At 40.6% G+C, this 20,537-nt stretch overlaps 1 protein-coding gene across 1 annotated transcript in view; it reads right to left on the reverse strand.

The window, feature by feature from the left end:
- The window catches only part of GTPBP10 (GTP binding protein 10), a 904,437-nt gene extending 886,386 nt beyond the window's left edge, over positions 1-18,051 (reverse strand). The window contains exon 1 of the mRNA XM_044067527.1: positions 17,861-18,051. Within this exon, the coding sequence (XP_043923462.1) occupies positions 17,861-17,893 (33 nt within the window). The 5' untranslated portion in view covers positions 17,894-18,051. The remainder of the gene's footprint in view (positions 1-17,860) is intronic.
- Between the last annotated feature and the right edge of the window lie 2,486 nt (positions 18,052-20,537).

The following is a 20,537-nucleotide window of genomic DNA, read 5'->3' on the forward strand; positions in this document are numbered from 1 at the left end:
GGAGGCAGGCTTCGTATCTGAACTAGGGGATCTTAAGAGTAGACTTCTGCAGAGAGGATACAATATCAATGAAATTGATCCTTCTCTGGAACGAGCCTTAGGACTACGCAACACTGTAGCTACACCATATTTTGGAGGCCACAGTTCCAACACCCAGGTGAATAGGGAGCACATGTCATCTCATGTTAAGTTTTCAACATATTATTCGTCAGATAATAATGAGATTAGGGATATCATCAATAAATATTGGTCCATCATGCATGTTGATCCCAAACTAAGAGTTATAGTTGGTGAAACTCCCAGCTTTTTGTACAAGAATAAGAACAATCTTAAAAAGATGCTATGCTACCCTAAGTATGGAACAGTAAACAAAGTAGCAGGACATACTAAACCGTGTGGTAGATGCAATTTCTGTCAATTTATTAACGAAGACAGTAACTTTTTACATCCTGATACACTTGTCACTTATGAAATAAATGTGGAGGCTGACTGCATGACCACTAATGTGGTATATTTGGCCACCTGCCAGATCTGCTCCCACGTTTATGTTGGGAAAACCAACCAATCATTAAGGGACAGAATGAGGGAACACATCTATCATATAAGGAAGGTTTCACCTCATAATGCCCTAGCGAAACATGTCAATCTTGCAGGAAGATCGCACTGTTTTTGTTTTAGAGTACTTGAAACTATAGTTCCTGCAACAAGAGGAGGTGATATTAGGACGCATACAGAAAATAAGGAATGTGACTGGATAGTTCGGCTTAGGGCAGATAAAGGATCTGGCCTCAATGATAGAGCCTCAATAAAACCGAGACTAAGAACATGCAGGAATATTAAATAGATCGTATTTGCTTTCTCTAGTGACATCTGTACTAGTATTTTACCTCATTTTTCTTTTTCTCTCCCCCCCACCCCTTCAATACTCACTCTCATTTTTCACATAGGTTATGTATTTTTATGTTATTCCATTTGGAAATGTAGTTGACTAGGATTTTTTGTACCCTCAGGACAGGTATTGTTTGAGCATTCAACATCCATTTGATTTGTGATTTCAGGACATATATTTTGTATATTCAACTTGTTATTCAACCATTATATGCATTCTTATTGTATTTACTTGTTTGACCACTAGAGGTGATCATACAATAGAACCAGTTTATGTTATTTTCACTGTATTTACATGTTTGACCACTAGAGGTGATCATACATAAGAATTTAGCATTTTACCTCATTTTTCTTTTTCTCCCCCCCCCCCCCCCCCCACCTTCAACACTCATTTTTATTTATGACATTTTTCATATAGGTTATATATTTTCCATGTCATTCCACTTGGAAATGTAGTTGACTGGGATTTTCTGTATTTTCATGAAAGGCATTGTTTGAGCATTTAACATCTATTTGATTTGTGATTCTATGACGTATATCCAACTTGCTATTCATTCATCATATGTATCCTCATTGTAATTACTTGTTTGACCACTAGAGGTGATCATACAAAAGAATCAGTTTATGTTTTCTTCACTGTAATTACTTGTTTGACCACTAGAGGTGATCATATAAAAGAATCATTTTAAGTTTTTATTTATTTTAACTTAGATCTAAAGAAGCTGTGTTATCAGTGAAAGCGCTCATCTTTAATTAAATATTCATTCTTTTTACATAGTTGGTCTTGAGATACTCTTCATTTTTTGGACCTGTTTTGCTCCTGCAACCTCCAACTTGAATTTACTCTCCAATATATGTTTTAAATTCAAACCCGTTTTATAAACAAATATTGGAGCGTTACCAACTATTTCCCTTAGATCATGATCCATGGTAAAAATATTCCAATATTTATTTAATATATCCTTTATATGTGCAGTTTGAGGTGAGTATTCTAAAATATATGCTCTTTTGTAGTCCTTCCCTTCCTCCATAACTACCTCTTTCTTTAATGGTTTACCCAATATGGGTGTATATTCATTCCCCCATTCCTTTATAACATAACTTTTTACTTCCTTAATTAATCGAGGTGAGTATCCTCTGTTCATAAATAACCTACTAATGAAATCAATTTCTTCCAACATATCTTTATAACTAGATGTCATTCGCGCCGCTCGAATGCACTGTCCCTTGAAAATGCTTTTTTTTTTTTTGTTTTAAACTGGTGATTACTTGTAAATTTCCAGGTAGTTATTGGAAAAGGTATTTTTTCTGTATATACGTGATTCAAAGCCTTCCTTGTTACTGGAAATATAAGTATCCAGATATGACAGCCCTTTTTCATTAAAATTATATGTAAATTTCAAAAACTGACTGGTGTTGTTAAGATACTGTATAAATTCATCAATCATCTCTGCTTGTCCATCCCACAAAATAAAAATGTCGTCAAGAAATCTTGTATAAAATCTAATATATTTAAAATACTGACTCTTGAAGACTACTATCAGTACATATTATATTATTTTAATGTATATACTGTTATATTTCAGTATGGATTATTGGTCCTAAATAATCGTATTTACTTAAGGAATGGTACGAACTTCAGTATCTCTATGTTTAATATGTTGCACGTTACATGGTTTTTGAAGAGTTTTGAATCATATTATTTTACTTGTTTATAGCGATTTTATTATGATATACTCATAGAAAATTTTTTTTAAAAAAATATATATTCAATTATTAGAGTATTTAAGAATTTTTTAACATATTTATTACGTATACTCCTTAATTATTTTTAAGTTATGGATCCCATTCATCAGACCCTAGGCACAGGCATAATCAGATAATAATTATATGAAATAAAATGTACATAATAATGAAGGGTAGTAATACAATTTTATATTGTAGAAACTAAGCACAATTATTAAATTGTAGGAAGCTTAGAATGTAGATTTTTATTAGGATTTTTAATAGTTTATTATATATTTCATTATATTTATAGCACTTGCCTTTTAAAACTTTATTTTGAATTGGCGCCAAAATGTGTATATATTGTGGTGTGTTTAATGATTAATTGATTCTGATGAAGTCCACATGACGGTGGATGAAAGCGCTTAATTCTACTACAAGTTTTATTTTTCTGTATGCTGCTATAATTTTTGTTTACGAGCTGTGGTCTTAATAAAGGACGTATTATTGCTCCTGCGGTGTCATTCCTTCTGTGGTTGAGGAAGACACCCATCCAAGTTATAGCTTGCTACAGACCCCCTCCATGAATCAGGACACCCACTCCTCTTACCTGGATCTACTATACTCCCTCAAGGTACCCCCTAACACCCTGATCCTTGGTGACTTCAACTACCCCACCACAGACTGGGTGAACTATTCTTGCACTAACGCATTATCTCAAAGATTCCTTGACTTCATCAATTCTAACACACTAGACCAGCTCGTCTCATCCTCCACAAGAGGAGATAACATTCTGGACTTGGTTCTCACCAACATGGTTGACCACTACACCACTCCCATAGTATGCCCTTCCCTGGTTAGATCAGATCATCGGACTGTCTCATTCGAAGTTTCTAACCCACCAAACTCCCCAGCTGTAATCAAAAGTTGACTACAGCCTCCTAAGGGAGGGTATCTCTAGCTTCACATCACATCACTGCTGCCCCCCCCCCCCCCGGAGGATGCAGAAAACTATGCTGAACAGTATGCTTATGCAGTTTACAAGCACCTGTACAACTGCATGTACTCAGCCATACCCAACAGAACTAAAACCTGCTCCTCAAGGAAACACAAACTTGTTTGGTGAACATCCTCTGTCAATAGGCTTTACAACAAAAGGACGAAACTGTTGTCCAAGGGCAAAAGGGAACAAATTCCAAACTGGAAAAACTCCCTCCTTAGCTTCAACAAGCAAATTAGATCACTAGTGAAAACCTTCAAGGCCAATTATGAATCAAAACTAGCCTCCATAACAAACGGAGACCATAAAGTCTTCTTCAGTTACATCAGGAACCTCCAGGGGAAAGCCCAGGTATGTTCCAAAGTACTTAACAATATCACTTACACTGATCCTGCTGACTTATCCAACCTGCTAGCAGATAGGTTCAGTGCAAATTTTACCCCGTGCCCCCCCCAAAGGCCCTTTCGACATCCCTGATACTTGTCCAGCACCTCACATTTCCATAGATGAAGTGTTACAGACCCTATCCAAGGCAAAAAACACAGCTTCCATGGAACATGATGGTATCCCAGGATGTATTCTGCACCATCTCCAGCAAGAACTGGCTTTGTCACTGAGCACCCTGTTCAACCACAGCCTAAGTACTGGCTTCATTCCAGCAGAGAGGAGAACCGCCATTGTCATCCCCTTGCACAAAGGTGGTGCCACTACTGACCCTAGAAACTATCGCCCCATTAGCTTGACAAGTCTGACCTATAAAGCCATGGAGCGTATTCTTATGGATCTCATAAACATGGACATAGGCATCTCCAAGTACTTGATCCCACCCAGTTCGGATTCAAGGGCAGATCGTGCCTGTTGAACCTGGTTGACTTCTTTGAGACTGTCACCAAGGCCCTAGATGAAGGGAAAGTCAGTACATACAGCTTACCCTGACTTTGCCAAGGCCTTTGACACAATCCCCCACTCGGGCACCATCGAAAAGCTACCACAACTTGGCATAAATCCCTACCTCATCAGGTGCGTGGCCAACTGGCTCACTGACAGGACCCTCCAAGTCAAAATAGGCACCTCCACCTCCGATAGCAGACCTGTCACTAGTGGAGTTCCCCAGGAATCTGTCCTGGAACCCCTACTGTTTGGCATCTATTTCTTGGAGGTACAGGTAAAGACAAAAGGCCTGTGGCTGACCAGGTCTGCTAACAAATGTATGTTGGGTGCTGTCATTGACTCCCAAAATGATGTTAACATACTGCAAGAGGGTCTCACAGCAACTAATGACTGGTACCAAAGTCATGACCTCAAGCTAAATGCAAAAAAATGTATCATCATACCATTTGGCAAAACCACGACCCCTACTGATTACCACATCAACGGCAACCCTCTAAGCACACAATCTGTGGTAGAGACCTGGGTACTCAGGTTGATAACCTCACATTCAACCATCATGTAGCGGCAATGGTCAGAAAAGCCTTTTACTTGGTTCATCTCATAAGTAAAGGGATTGCATCCAAAAGAAACTGAGGTTATTACCTCTCTATACTCCTCCCTGATTAGACCAATAATTGAGTATAACGCCCCATTTGGGATGTACCCCTCCAAACATCTGCACCAACTGGAAAGGCCACTGAAATACCTCACAAAGAGAATCCATGGCCTCCAACACATGTCCTATGCAGACAGGCTCAAATCAATATCACTCTACTTGGTATCATACAGATTGCTCAGGGGTGATCTGTGTCACGCCTACAAGGCAATTTCAGACCCTGCCCTACTAGAGATGTTCCATATTCGTAAGTCTACCTCCTCACGCACTACCCGCTCAAAAGGCCTGAACCCAATGTGTGACATTAACAAAACCTGCTGGAGGCAGGTTTGTCTCCCAGAGGCTGTCCCATCTCTTGAACAGACTTCCCATACACGTCAAACAGAGCACCTTGCTGATCCTCTTCAAGCGAAACCTTGATGAGGGGATTGGAAACCACAAATCTGTCCCAGGGGTTCCACCTGTGTCCCTCACTGACAGGGGCGATAGGTGCTGATTGAGGTTTCTTTTTGGGGATAAACTCTTGGTTAGGCTTGTAACGGCCCCAGGGCCATTAGCCTAGTAACCTTCTATGATCATCCTTTCCCAACAGAGGTAAACTGGACTGAACCATAACCATTTGGAGCTTTGCCTTCTTTACAAGCAAGTTCAGTTTGCATAGATCCAGAGTGGGTCTCAGGTTCCTGGGTTTCTTTGGCACTAAAAGAAGCACAAATAAGTTAGTTCCAAATCTGTTTTGTTCAGTTAGGACCTCTTGGATGACTCTTTTTTGCAGAAGCTTTTGAATTTCTGCGAATGCGTACTCCCTCTGACTGAGTGAACATCGGGGAGTCTCTTTAGCATCTCTGGTGGAAAAAGGAAAAAGGGAAATGTAATAACCTCTGGATATAATTTTTAGCACCCACTTGTTTTGTGTTAGTTATGGTCCAGGTGGTTTGCTGCAGTGAAAAACGATCCCCAACTGTCTCCAGACATGAGCAGTCATGCAGCACTTCAGGAGCCAATAGGCTCATCAGAGAAGGGTTCTCTGAAGCCCTGGTTCTGCGGTCCCCCTCAGCCTCTGGGGCAGTGTCTCCCACTGAAACCTCCTCCTCTGCCCTTAGAGGAAGAATCCCTGTGTTGATCCTGGGAAGATCCTTGGAATTTTAGAACTAGGTTTTCTTGCCATTATGCTGATTTCTAGTGAAGGTGCTTTGAGGGGCTGAAAACCTGACTCTACGGCAGACAAGATCTTCCCTTCCTGCACTCTGCAGATTAAGGTGTCTTGACAGATGGCCCAAATAAAGTGGAGCCATCAAACAGGGTATTAACAAAGGATGCCTTGAAAGGTTCCGTGAGATCACAAAGCCTCATCCAGGCATGTCTTCTAATAGCAATACCTGAGCTGGCTGCCCGTGAGATGCCCTCTGTGGAATGGGAGAAAAGCCTCAAAGAAGAACTGGACAAAGAAGAAACAGAGTCACCAGTTGTGGAAAACTTCCTTGAAATCCTCCACCAACATGGTCTCTGCTAGAGAGTTGGACAGTTCTTTAACCAGATCTCTCTGTAATCGAGCAAAATGTGCCACACAGTTTAATGCTCTCAGCAAGAAGGCGGCAGAGGTGTAAAAGTGCTTACCAAATCTGTCCATAGCCATGGACTCCCTACTCACCAACATGGGGGGTTACGGCACTACCCCCTAAGGTCAGACTATAAATCTGTCTTGTTTGAAGTAATGATCAAACCTGACACCCCTACAAGAGTAAAAAAACTAAAAGTTTCTCCAAAGCAAACTATTGTCTAATGAGCAATGGTATAAAAAGTTTCCAAGCTCCTGAAAACACAGACAACAATGTCTCCTATGCAGAGGAATACACAATTGCCCTATATAGTCACTTAAACAAATGCATGGATACTGCTGTGCCTAACAGAACAAAAACAGGTCTTCACAAAAAAACAAGTCACCCTGGTGGACTGTAGGCATAAATAAGATATACAACAAAAGAAAGAAACTGACATCTAAGAACAGGAGGGAACTAACTTAACAGAGGAAGAATAGCATCCACAGCTTGAACAAGCAAATCAGATACCTTGTGAAGTCCTCTAAAGCTAGCTATGAGTCTAAATTAGCATCCCTAGCTAAAAACAAGCATAAGGCATTATTTGGCTAAGTCCAAAACCTAAGACGGAATGCCTAGCTGTGTGCAGAACTTATAGTGGACAGTATCACTCACTGAACCTGAGGAAATTGCTAAGCTGCTAGCCAACAAATTTGGCAATAACTTCACCCCCCCGTCCCCATCTGACATACCCTAAAGCATTCCCAACAACAGTTCTCCACCAAGTATCTCCAGACCTAGCAGAACCACTCAGCACTCTCTTTAACAGCCGAAGAACTTGGTTTTGTCCCGGCAGAGAGGAAAATAGCAACTAATCCCCTTGCACACAGGGGGTCTAGCAACTGACCCTGGGAGCTATCGAACCATAAGCCTAACCAGCCCTATCTGCAAGGCCATGGAAAGAATCACCATGGACCTTATCCACAAGGACATAGGTGACCTTCAAACTCTTGACCCAACCCAGTTTGGTTTCGTCAAGGGTAAATCTTGCTTATTAAACTTAGTGGACTTCTATGAGAATGTTACCAAAGCCCTGGATGTGGGCAAAACAGTACACACCACCTATCCAGATTAAGTCAAGGCTTTCGACACAATTCGCCATTGAGGTATCATACAGAAACTATCCTAGCTGGGGATTAGCCCATATATCCCTAGATAGGTAGCTAACTGGCTCACCAACAGAACACACACTGTCAAAGTTGGGAGTCCACCTCCACCAGTAAACCAGTTACCCGTGGGGTACTGCAAGGGTCCTCTACTGTTTGGAATCTATTAATCTGAAGTCCAGGTGAAGATAGATGGCCTGTGGCTTACCAAGCTTGCAGATGACTGTAAACTGGGTGCAATCATAGAGTCCCCCAAAGATGTTAACATATTGCAGAAAGGGCTGACGCAAACAAACGATTGGTGCCAAACTCAAGGACTAAAACTTTATATCTCCCAGCGATTTCCGCTCCTTTGAAATAAGCTCCCACTCCATGTGAAGAAGAACTCCTCAATGGCCTTATTCAAGAGCAACCTTAACCACTGGATGGGTGACCATAAATTCATCAAGTGGGTTGCACATATATCCCACATGGACAGGGGCACTTGGTGCTGATCACAGAATCGCTCTGCTAACAACGACCATCTAAACATGGTCAATAAGGGCACTTTGGTTTTTACACGGCTATGCTTGTAAAGGTCCTAGGGTCATTAGCCTAGTAACCTCCTATGAACCTATAAATGCAATTTATTTGATATTCATATATGTCTTTGCTACTATAAAATTTACCTGCCTGCACTTCATATTTGTTTTGCATTTTAGTGTGCGTCACTATCACCTCTACGGTCAGTTTAGTATTGCACATGATCAACTTGCAGGTGGTAAACTCACAAGGTAGTTCTCCATCCACATTTCAAGTTGAGTCTCATCAGTTGCAGGACTGATCTCACCATTAGGTACACCCCACTAAACAAATCGACAAACCAGCACCAAACAGTCTTAAAAAAGACTGAAAAAAAAGAACAAACAACCAGGATCCCACGTAGCAAAATTTATTCCATAAAAATGTCTTAGCGCCTCGGCCATCACAGCCTTCAATGAGCACCCCACTAAACACTGTGGTTCCAAGATTAGTCTCAGTAATCTTTGTCTGGGTAGGGTAGGGAACTGTTTATGCCTAGTACCTGTCAACAGGCTCTTCCAGTGAAGTACATTTATTCTGGAACCTCAGCTCCGGTAAAATACTGAAAACTAATAGATTGTTTAATAGGATTTGTACATCCCTCTGGCTAGGTTTATTATTCCTGTTATGCCAGAAACAAAACCCTACTACGTGTGCCTTTGAGACTGCATTCAATTTTATCATTTAATAACTGGTTATGTGGGCTGAACAATGAACCCTTTTCCATCATGACCTTGGCTGGAAGGATATGGGTGAATATCTATAATTTAATGAATCAATCAACTAACATGTTTTTGGGAAGTAAGGAGGAGACTGGAGTAGCCAAAGAAACCAACCCAGCCAAAGACAGCACATAAAGACTCTATAGAGACACTGACCAGAAGAAGGGACTGAATCCTGGCCCACATGATTTACAGAAATGCTGCCACTCCTAGACAAACGTACTAAAGTAAAATACATTTAAAAATGCCACTGGTACACAAGATAGCAGTGTATGATGTGGAAGACTTGTGTCTGGTGACTTACTAATGGCACAGACATTTGGGATTGAAAGTAAAAGCAACCTGCCCATACTTCTCAACTGGCTAGATTTTTAAAAAATGCCCAAAATTTTGCCTTATATTTCTGGTCTATTTCTCTAACACTAGTGGTTTTCTTGTAAATCAATGAAAATTGAAGTCGCTAAATAATGACAGAAATTTGAGTTTCAGACTTCATATCCTTTAGAAAATGCAAGGTGACAAATTCTGTTATTCAAGCAACTTTCTTAGTTCATAAGAACAATATTTAAATTTTGTCTGTATTTTTGGGACTTTGTCCCCCCATTATTTTAGAAACTGTCCAGCTTTGCTGCACTAAGAGGATGACAGGTATGATCCTGCCTCAGAGAAAATGTTCTTTTGGGTGGAATGGGGAAAAGACTGGCACCAAACTGTTGCCTAACACAGACCAGAGATACGGACAACAAATTACCTAAACAAACGTGTGCATTTTGTGTGTGTGTGTATGAAACACATCAGAAAGCATGTGGATCTCTGCAAATCCACGGTCTAGTACAACAAGGGAAAGAAAAATCTTAGTGGCCTTAGTTAATCTTAGTGGCCTTGAAACTGCCCGCCCCTCTTGTAAATTTGTGTTTGGATACTCCTTCTGGGCCCATCTCATTTGCTCACTTAACTGAGTACAGTGAGATCATATTCTGATTTCAGGCACTCCTACTGTGTACAAAGAGATCATCTGGGAAACAGAAAAAAAAAAAAAATGTAAGCTTGTTTCCTGCCTTTCCTGTTAAGTGGTATAGACTATTTGTAGGCTTCTGAGCCCCCAAGCCCTTCTGTGTTGGAGGGAAGCCTTCTAGCTTAGTTTTTTTTTCTTATAACTAGCCTGTTTTCTAGTTTCAGCACTCAAATCTGTTTCTTTGATCTCAGCACTTGTTCAGAAAAAAAAAAAATTCATCTGCTTTTACTGTACTTGTGTTTCTACCTACTTTATTTTACTTTTGCATCATCTTAAAAGTACTCAATTGCATTTATTACTGCTTGGTGTAACTCATTCTAAGCCTTTTGGTTTAAACACTTGGGCTTCGGACCAGTTGTTTTGCACTGAGAGGGTTTGTGGTCTGCACTGTAGTGGCAGAACAGGTAGCTTACATCCTTCTAGGTTGGGAACTGCTGATTGAGGGCTCAGTGTCTGTTATTCTAAAAGTGTATTAATTCTGGTTTAAGCACTTGGGCTTTCAGGCCAGTTATTTTACATTAAGAGGGTTCGTGGTCTGCACTCTTGTGGGAGGAGAGGCTGGACTCTGCCCTTCTGAGCTGGGAATTTCTGGTTAAAGGCTTATAGTGCATGCATATCTGAACTGCTTCTTACTGAAGTTGGTGCGCCTTGTTTGCTGTGGCATAGACTGGATTCGGGCCTGCTGAATCTAGCTTTGTTTATATGCTTGTTGTTTGTTTGCTTGTTATTTCCCTGGAACACTAATTCCACCTAATACGCGGCTTCTCAGCGCTTCTGTGGATCACTAGTGATATCTGCATTGCTTACTGTACTTATTTCCTTGTTTCACTTGAAAGAAAGTTACTGTTTGTCGTTTTTGCATTTAAGTTACCTGTAACACATTGCACTTAAGTTACCTGGCACTTGCTCGCTAAAGCAATTATATAAGTCAGCACTAAAAATTAAAAGCACTACACCCTCACTCCCCACTGGCCCTTGTTTTCAATTACTACGGAATTCCCAATATTATTCTAGCATGTCCAAAGGTCAGTTGTCAATGTCCTCTCTGGTCCAGATGGTGAATCTGGGAATCTTGAGGCAATGTTACAACTGCCTCATGTACACAGACAACCCTCTCCTCCTCCCAACAAATTCCAACACATGTGAGAGATGCAACCATATAGCCAAACTGGAGGCTAAGCTCTCTCAACTCAGTACTGGCATAACCAGTCAGGAGGAGAAGGAAACCACACTCACTACAATTCCAGTCTCACATAGACCTACCACAACAGCAAACCAAACACATAATCACACAAAAACATACTCGGAGGCTCTAAATAAAGATCTGCCTAAGCAGCAGAGACCTCCAAAGCAGACACCCAAGCAACCGCTACCCCAAAACAAAACACGTGCAACACATAGCTCACAAAGCCAGTGTGCCGAACAATCACAGCCCTTAAGACTAAACAACACACCTGATACACTTGTAATAGGTGACTCTATCGTCAGGCACACTGACGTCCCGCTCACCAGGCTGAACAAGGAGAGGGTCACAGTGAGCAGCCTGTCGGGCGCTAGGATCCGCCACATAACACAAGCACTCAGGTCACTCCAAGGTAAGTACAAATATGACTCAGTCATTGTCCATGCTGGTGTGAATGACCTGAGATGTACCTCCATGGACTACATGAAAAGAGACATAAAGGAACTCTCTGAGCATGTAGCCCAGGCCGGTATGACCCTGACCTTGAGTAGCATCTTACCCTCACCAAGAATGATGACACAATATGAAGACAGGATGATCAATTTCAACAATTGGCTTAAGTACTGGTGCCATTCAAAGGGGATCCAATGCCTGTCAGCTTGGGATGATATGCTCGACAAGCCACGATGCTTCGCTAGGGACGGCTTGCACCTGTCACCCCTGGGCTTTCGGATATTGGCAAAAGCTCTTGCTACCCCCATAGTGCCTTCTTTAGGCAAGGCTCAAAAGACAAACCCACCTCCATAGGTATCACAAGGGATAAGAAACTAAGAGTAATGCTACTCAACGCCAGAAGTCTAAACCTCAAGATGCATGCACTCGAAACTGTCCTTAGCATGGAGAACATTGATATCTGTGCAGTAACAGAAACCTGGTTCAGGGCTCCCAAGAGCACCCCAGCACTACCAGGTTATACTTCATACTATTCTTTTCGGCCCCAAAACTTGGACCGAACCACAAAAGGAGGGGGAGTATCGATATTCATCAAAGATACCCACACCTCCAGGTTGGTGGCAAAGCACGAAGCATCAAAGACTATCCATGTGCAACTTACAGTGGGTAAAACTGCCTTCCAGTTTATAGCCTGCTACAGACCACCCTCCCAAACCTAGGAACCCCACTCGGCCTTTCTGAGAACACTGGAAAATATGAAGGTCTCTCCAAACACCATTATATTGGGCAACTTCAACTACCCAAACATAGACTGGGAGCATTATTCTAGCTCCAACACCCTAGCCCAAAGGTTCCTAGAATTTATAAACTCAAATGCTATGGAACAACTTGTTACCACTCCCACAAGAGGGGAAAACATACTGGACCTGATCATCACCAATATGGGGACTCTACGCTCCAGAGCAGAAGTGTATCCCTCACTGGTAAGATCAGACCATAAACTAATCTCACTGGATAGTCACATCCCGAACCCACCCCCTGCCCAGAAAACCACAGTGAAAAAACTTCTCTAAAGCAAATTTCACACTCCTCAAAACCGAGGTGGAATCCTTCAAAGCCCCCGGGCCTGTGGAAAATACGTCCCAGACCGCAGAATCCTTTATAAACGCATTCTATGAACACCTTCAGGAATGCATGGATCATGCAATCCCGAATAAAACCAAGACCCAATCCTCCAAAGGCAGACGTCCTGTCTGGTGGACCCCAGCCATAAACAAACTATACAATAGAAGGAGGAAGCTACTAAATGATAGAGCAAAATCCCAAAAAGGGAAGGCATCACTGATCAGTATTAGCAAAAAACTACGGGCACGCATAAAATTGTCTAAGGCCAGCTTCAAGAGAAAAATTGCACAGGACACTAAGGATAATCACAAGGCTTTCTTTAGTTATGTTAGGAACCTGGGTGGTAATTCCCAGATATGCTCAGAATTAGTCCAAAATGACAAAAATACACTGAACCCACAGACATTGCCAACATCCTAGCTGACAGGTTCAGCGCAAACTTCTCCCCCCTCCCCACCAAAAGGGCAAATATCTATCCCAGCAGAGTGCTGCCCCCTTACATCTCAGATGCTCAGGTAAGAGCCGCCCTCTCCAAAGCAAAAAACACAGCATCAATGGGACCAGACGGTGTCCCGGGCTGCGTCCTACATGAACTCCAAGAAGAGCTAAACCCAAACATAAAACTACTGTTCAGTCTCAGCCTTACTACAGGATATGTGCCCAAAGAGTGGCGTACAGCAACAGTGGTCCCTCTCCATAAAGGTGGTGTCTCAACGGTTCCTGGAAACTATCTAACTATCTATATTATAAGCCTGACTAGCTTGGTCTGCAAAGCTATGGAAAGGATCATCACGGACATCATAAATAAAGATATTGGGGACCTACAGACACTGGATCCTACCCAGTTCGGCTTTGTTAAGGGCAGATCCTGCCTCTTAAACCTGGTTGATTTCTTTGAAACAGTCACCAAGGCCATTGACGAGGGGAAGGTGGTCCACACAGCCTACCTGGAACTCGCAAAATCCTTCGATACAATACCCCACTCGGGCATTATAGATAAGCTCACCAGCTTAAATATAAACCCCTATGTCACTAGATGGATTGCAAACTGGCTCAAGGACAGAACCCACATGGTTAGAATTGCTGGAGCCATGTCAGACTCCAAACCAGTTACAAGTGGTGTCCCACAAGGCTCAGTCCTGGGACCTCTCTTGTTCGGTATATATTTCTCGGAGGTACAGGCCAACATGGAAGGACTGTGGCTGACCAAGTTCGCAGATGACTGCAAACTGGGCGCCATAATCGACTCTCCAGCCGACACATAGCATCCTCCAAAAGGGCCTCATAGAAACAGACAACTGGTGCCAGAGCCATGGCCTCAAGCTAAATGCCAAAAAGTGTATAGTCATCCCCTTTGGCAAAAACAAAGTGCCCACAAATTACCACATAGGTGGTAATCCATTAAGTACAGAAGAAGTAATTAGGGACCTGGGGACCCAAGTTGATAGCAATCTCTCATTTGACAACCACGCGGCCAAAGTGGTTAGAAAAACATTTTATATAGCCCACCTAATCATGAAGGGATTCACATCTAGATCAGGGGAGGTCATCGTGCCCCTTTACTCATCCCTCATCAGGCCCATAATTGAGTACAATGCCCCTTTTGGGATGTACCTTACCAGACACCTGCAGCAACTGAAAAGACCCCAAAAGTACATCACCAAGAGGATCAAAGGGCTCAAACAGATGCCATATGCTGCCCGGTTAAAGAAACTCCAGCTCTACTCAGTGGCATACCACCTGTTCAGAGGCGATCTGTGCCTGACGTATAAAGCCATGTCCAACCCGGAATTAATGGACATGCTGCACCTCAGAAAATCCAAATCCCATCGAGCCACGCGCTCGAGAGACTTGAACCTCAGCACTGAAATAAATAGGACATGCTGGAGGGACAGATTCATAACCCAGAGGCTCCCTTCACTCTGGAATAAAATCCCAGTCCAGGTTAGGCAGAGTCCCTCATTGACTCTCTTCAAGAGGAATCTTGATGAGTGGATGGGAGATCGTAGGTTTACCCCGGGTATCACTTCTGTGTCACTGTTAGACAGAGGCACAGTATACTAACCTCGAAAAAGGGCATAGCAAAATAAATTTAAAATGGGTGGCGAAAGCCAAACACATTCTGGCTAGGCTTATAAATGCCCTAGGGCAAATAGCCTAGTATGAACCTAAAACACGATGACAGATCAGAGACCCCACTCCTACCTGCCTCCATCATCTTAACCAATGAAAGTGCTGCCTAAACTAAACAAAATTTCCATCGCTGGATACTCAAATCTGCTAACAGCTAATCTTAGATACTTCTGGTGTGGAAAGTAGGAATTGCAAAGATAACATAAATGGTCACAAAGAGATGGGAAGATATACATTTATACCAGTGTTATCACATACAGCCCTGTTTCATTTGAGAGGTGGGCACTATTAAGTACTCATTAAGGGTGGAAAGAAATTTTTTAAGAATATCTATTTAAAGTTTTTGGCTGAAGGTGCTTAGCGTTAACAGTATCAGTTGAATTTAAATCACATGATCCACATGCAGTTAGGAGCTGTATATGGTGATGTATCTTATGGTTCCTATGATTGCTTTCTAGCATTTGATCCTCTATTAATATGTTCCTAAATGGTGTGAAGTGCTATAGACAAGAAAATAACCAGATGGGTTCAGAAAATTAAACAACACTATTCAAACTGCATTTTACAGTAATATGCAAAATTGCAGGAGGTGTAAAAGCTGCTTCCAAAGACCACCACATAAACTTACTAATACTTGCCTATCTTCCAGTAGTGCAAGTCAGGATTTTTAAATTACAAAAAACTGTAGATATCTTGAATATAATTGATACAGCTGCTAAACTTGATTTTTTCATAACCTAAGCTACTTTTAGTATCCATTTCATGTATTTCCTAGCTGCAAGCCTGACATCAGAATTAGTTTGATGAAAGTCCATCTTTGGTTTGTAATGAGACTGCTACTCAGACAAACATGCAGAGAGACAGAACACTAATTACTGCTCCGTGAGGCAGAGATCTTAATCAGAGCAGGGGAAGATTGACATTTGCATTAGCCACTGTGTTTTTTCCTCAGCACGCAGTACATGATGCACTAACAGAAGTAAGTGAACATTAAAATCTTTTAAGCACACTTAAGTAACTAGATACAGTAGAACTTCTGCTCCAAGAATACAACTTATACTGAACACTCATCTCAACTTCTAATCAGTAGGAGTTTTCGTCCTTCCTTCCTAAACTGTCCATTCAAAATGTGTGTGTGTGTTCTTAAACAATGTGTTCTTATTAATGATAAAGAAAATTAGAAATTAACTAATGCACCACAGTGTTGGTATAATGCCTTTATTTTATGATAAGGTCATATTACTGAAAGACTTTCTATCTGCAGAAGTACAACAGAAAGTTAACCTTCACCGTTTATAACTTGTATCTATGCAGTAAAAGTCTCAAAAACTTTCCAAGGAACTCATCCATCCATTTTTATCTGCTACATCCAATTAAGAGTAATGGCAGTCTAAGACCTATCCCAACAAGCACTGGGATCACTCTCAATACTGCCTCAGAAAAAAAAAAGATAAGAAAAACTAATACATTTAGACTAAGGCATCCTTAACATCTAAACTACTGCACTTACAGAGTGCAAAGAGCATATCAATGCATAAGAACATTCCATCCAAAAACTTCCATTTTGTACTCAATAATCTTACTTTTCAACTGTCCAAAATTTTGCAGAACGTCCAGACTTTTGCCTCATATTTTTGGTCTGTTCTCCATAACAATGTGTGGCTTTCTGGCAAATCAACGAGGAAAGAAGTCACTACATAACTACAGACGTTTGAGTCTCAGAGGTCATATCCTTCAGAAAATGTATGCTACTACAAAGCCTGTTTTCTAACAACTTTCACAGTTTATCATAGTAATATTTAAAAATGGTCTCTGATTTTGGACTTCAGTCCTGAAATCTTGAAAAGGTATACTCATAATCACCTGCTGTAGCCCAACCATACCTCTCAACTGTCCAGATTTTCATTGAATGTCCAGATTTTTGCCTGATATTTTTGGTCTGTTCGTCCTAAAATTTAAGTTTTCACCAAATCACTGAAGACACTAATTACTGTATTGGCATGCATTTCAGATTCAGACTACATATCCTGTTATTCTAGCAACTTTCTAAGTATGTAAGAGCAATAATAAAAAATCAGTCCCTACTTTTGGGCCTTTGTACCAAATTATTTTTGGCTTTGCCCAGATTTCTTGCTCTAAGAGATTGACAGATAGGAGTCCAACATCAGAAATAAAGGTATTATTTATTTTTCCAAACGTGCCTACACACTTAGTAATTTTATGAATCGTGCATCATTTTCAAATGCTGCCCTCTGCAACTATAAAATGGGTTTTAGATTAGTGATCCATGCTAACGTCCTCTGCAACTATAAAATGTGTTCTAGATTAGTGATCCATGCTAACGTCCTCTGCAACTATAAAATGTGTTCTAGATTAGTGATCCATGCTAATGTTATTAACTTAGACAGCAATAAACATTGATTTGAGTTTGTAATTCGGAACGGTTTCTGTTGAAAACAATATCACTGTGAATACACAATGTGCGGCTATATGCTGATATAAAGATAATTTAATAAATGGGGATAGCACTAACGCTGAAAGGTCATCAAAACTTTTTCACTCTAATCCAGTCAATGTTTTGTGTGATAGTAGTCTGAAGAGAGCTGCGTAGGACTGCAAGAAAGGAAGCTGTGCAAAAATAAAACGGAAAATAACGCAAACTTATCAATGTTGTAGGATGAATGGCAAAACTATCACTCTTTGCTACACTTCAATAGTGTTAATCCAATAAATATTTTAGAAACGTATGTGTATGGATAATACACTCTAGTCACCTTGTAGTTGTATCGCATTTTGTGTACTAACCTTTCTGAGTAACACTCCACCGCATCTCACCATATTAAAATACAAATTAGGAATATTTTAGAATAATCCAGCATAAAATTACTCATCCCATGCAGAAAGTCAAATATGTAAACCTCAGACACAACAATGTGACAGCTTTCCCATGTGTTGTTTTACAAGGACGTGACGTCCACTTCCTTTTTGTAACGCCTACTAAAAGTTTATGAATTGTCGACGGCCATGTTTTGAATGTCAGGACAGGGCCCATCAAGAGAATGTAGTTGAGGTCATATTTATGATTACTTAATTATGCGACGCGGCTCTCTACGTAAATTTGTCTGCAAAATTCACTGTTTGATGTAACGGTATTCCTTCATACCAATCAAATGTCTATTGGGTGTGTCCGACAATCGCTGAGAACTGAAATAATTAAAACAAATAGTTGAGTTTCACACTTCTTATAATTCAGAAAATGCATATTAACACAAAACATGTCATTCTCGCAACTTTCTAAGTTCATAAGAGTAATATTTAAAATCTGTCCCTATTTTACGCCTTTGTTCCCCCATTATTTTTAGGCTTTATCCAGATTTCTCGTGCTAAGAGCTTGGAAGAGTTATGTTTTCCTTCTACACATACGATAACTGGATTGAGCCTATCCTTAACGTTTTAAATATATATTTATGGAATCTATTATTTAATCTCCAGAGAAGTGGGCAGCATATTGTGGTATATCAGCCATGGGCGATATTGATACAGCTGTGGTTGCCCTTTTGTTGTAGCCATATGTTTCCTATAATGGACGTAATATGTTCACTTTTACAGCTAATGGTTTTACCATGCTTTTAGTCTGCCATAAATATTAGTTATTAAAATATGAGGTTCAGTGTGTATGAATCACTGAAAAAAGACATGATACAAAATACTGAAATGCCCATGCTCTCCAAATGATTATCAATACCCTCCTACGTTTGCTTTAAAAGCATATACATAAAAGGATATACTTAGTCCATTTATCGTAAATGATACTTCTCCATACCTCTCAACTGTTCAGATTTTTGCCTTATATTTTTTGTCTGCTCCTTATAAAATTTGTGTTTTCTGGCAAATCACCGGGATGATCTGAGGTCTGAAGTCACCAAATAATTATATACATTTGTGTTTCAGACTTCATATTCTTCAAAAAAATGCATGCTAAGATAAATCTTGTTAGTCTAGTAACTTTCTAGTTTATAAGAGCAATATTTAAAGTCTGTCCCTATTTTGGGGACTTTGCCCCCCATTTTGTCAGGCTTTGTCCAATTTTTTTGCGCTAAGATGTTGAAAGTTATGTACTTGTCTAATTCAGTTAATCATCAAGAAGTTCTGTAATACATTCAAACTGATTTAAGAAAAATTGCCATTGCCTATAGCTCTCAACTGAATCAGGGACAAATCCATTGGTTATCAAAAAGTAGAGAATCATCTGAAAAACTAGGTAGAAGACACTGAGAACATATCAAGGAATCATAGATGCAGTTGTATTGCCTTGGGGAAAATAGCATGCATTGGGCGTGGAGGTAAGGAAGACAAGAAGGGGAGCTGTGCAAAAGTGGATGGGTAGGTAGAGGAAGAATATAAAACTCCACAGGTAGCCAGACATTAAAGACTTGATTTGACAAAGTGTGCAAAGCTTGTTGCTTATGGTGGTGAAGAGGTTCAGATGGAAGGCTGAGTAATGCTTTCATGCTACTCTGCTGGTAAAAGCTATGACTTATTATTTTATGTGGTCAAAAGGAACGTCCAGTCACTATTAGGCCTCAGAGGCTCTAAAAATGGGTCTGCTTTCATTTAACAAGGAAGTTCACCATGTTAGCTTAAAAGACCACTACCTTGATTTCACCCAGCATATTTTTCTACCTATGCTGATCTTTTCGAAGACAAACTAGGCAAGCTTCCAACTGTGTACTCCATGAAGTTCGAGTCAGATGTCAGTCCAGTTGTCAGGCCAGCCAGAAAAGTTTGAATAGCCATGCAGACTAGAGTCAAAGCTGAATAGACAAAATGGTGCAGCAAGGTGTGATATGTCCAATAGAAGAACCGACAGAATGGGTATCTTCCATGGTGGTAGCTCATAAGAAAAGCTCAGATGACATCAGAATTTGTATTGACCCACAAGATTTGAACAAGGCACTGAAAAGACCTTATCATCCTATGCACACGGTTGAAGAAGTTGCAGCTCTCATGCCAAATGCCACTGTTTTCTTCTGTTTTACATGCAAAGAGTTCATATTGGCAAATTTTGCTTGACAAGAAATCTTTGTTGCTTGCTACTTTCAATACTCCATTTGGAAGGTACAGATTTCTGACAATGCCATTTGGGATAAATTCTACAAGTGATGTCTTTCAAAGTCAATAGAGCAAATTTTTTCTGGGTATCCTTGTGCTATTATAGTAGACATACTAGTAGGAGGTAATGGTGAAAATGAGCATGACAGAAACCTCAGAACAGTTCGGGAAAGGGCAAGTCAAGTGAATTTTAAGCTAAATCCACAAAAATGCAAATTCAAGCTACAAGAAGTCACTTACATTGGTCATTTATTTACCAGTTCAGGCCTACGAACAGACCCTTCTAAGCAAACAGCGATTCTTGAGATGACAGCTCCAGACAATGTTCAAGCCCTGCAACATTTTCCTGGCATGGTGAACTATCTAGGCA

The sequence above is a fragment of the Protopterus annectens genome, chromosome 3.part1, assembly GCF_019279795.1.
Source record: "Protopterus annectens isolate FY-2018-M chromosome 3.part1, PAN1.0, whole genome shotgun sequence".
Lineage (NCBI taxonomy): Eukaryota > Metazoa > Chordata > Ceratodontiformes > Protopteridae > Protopterus > Protopterus annectens.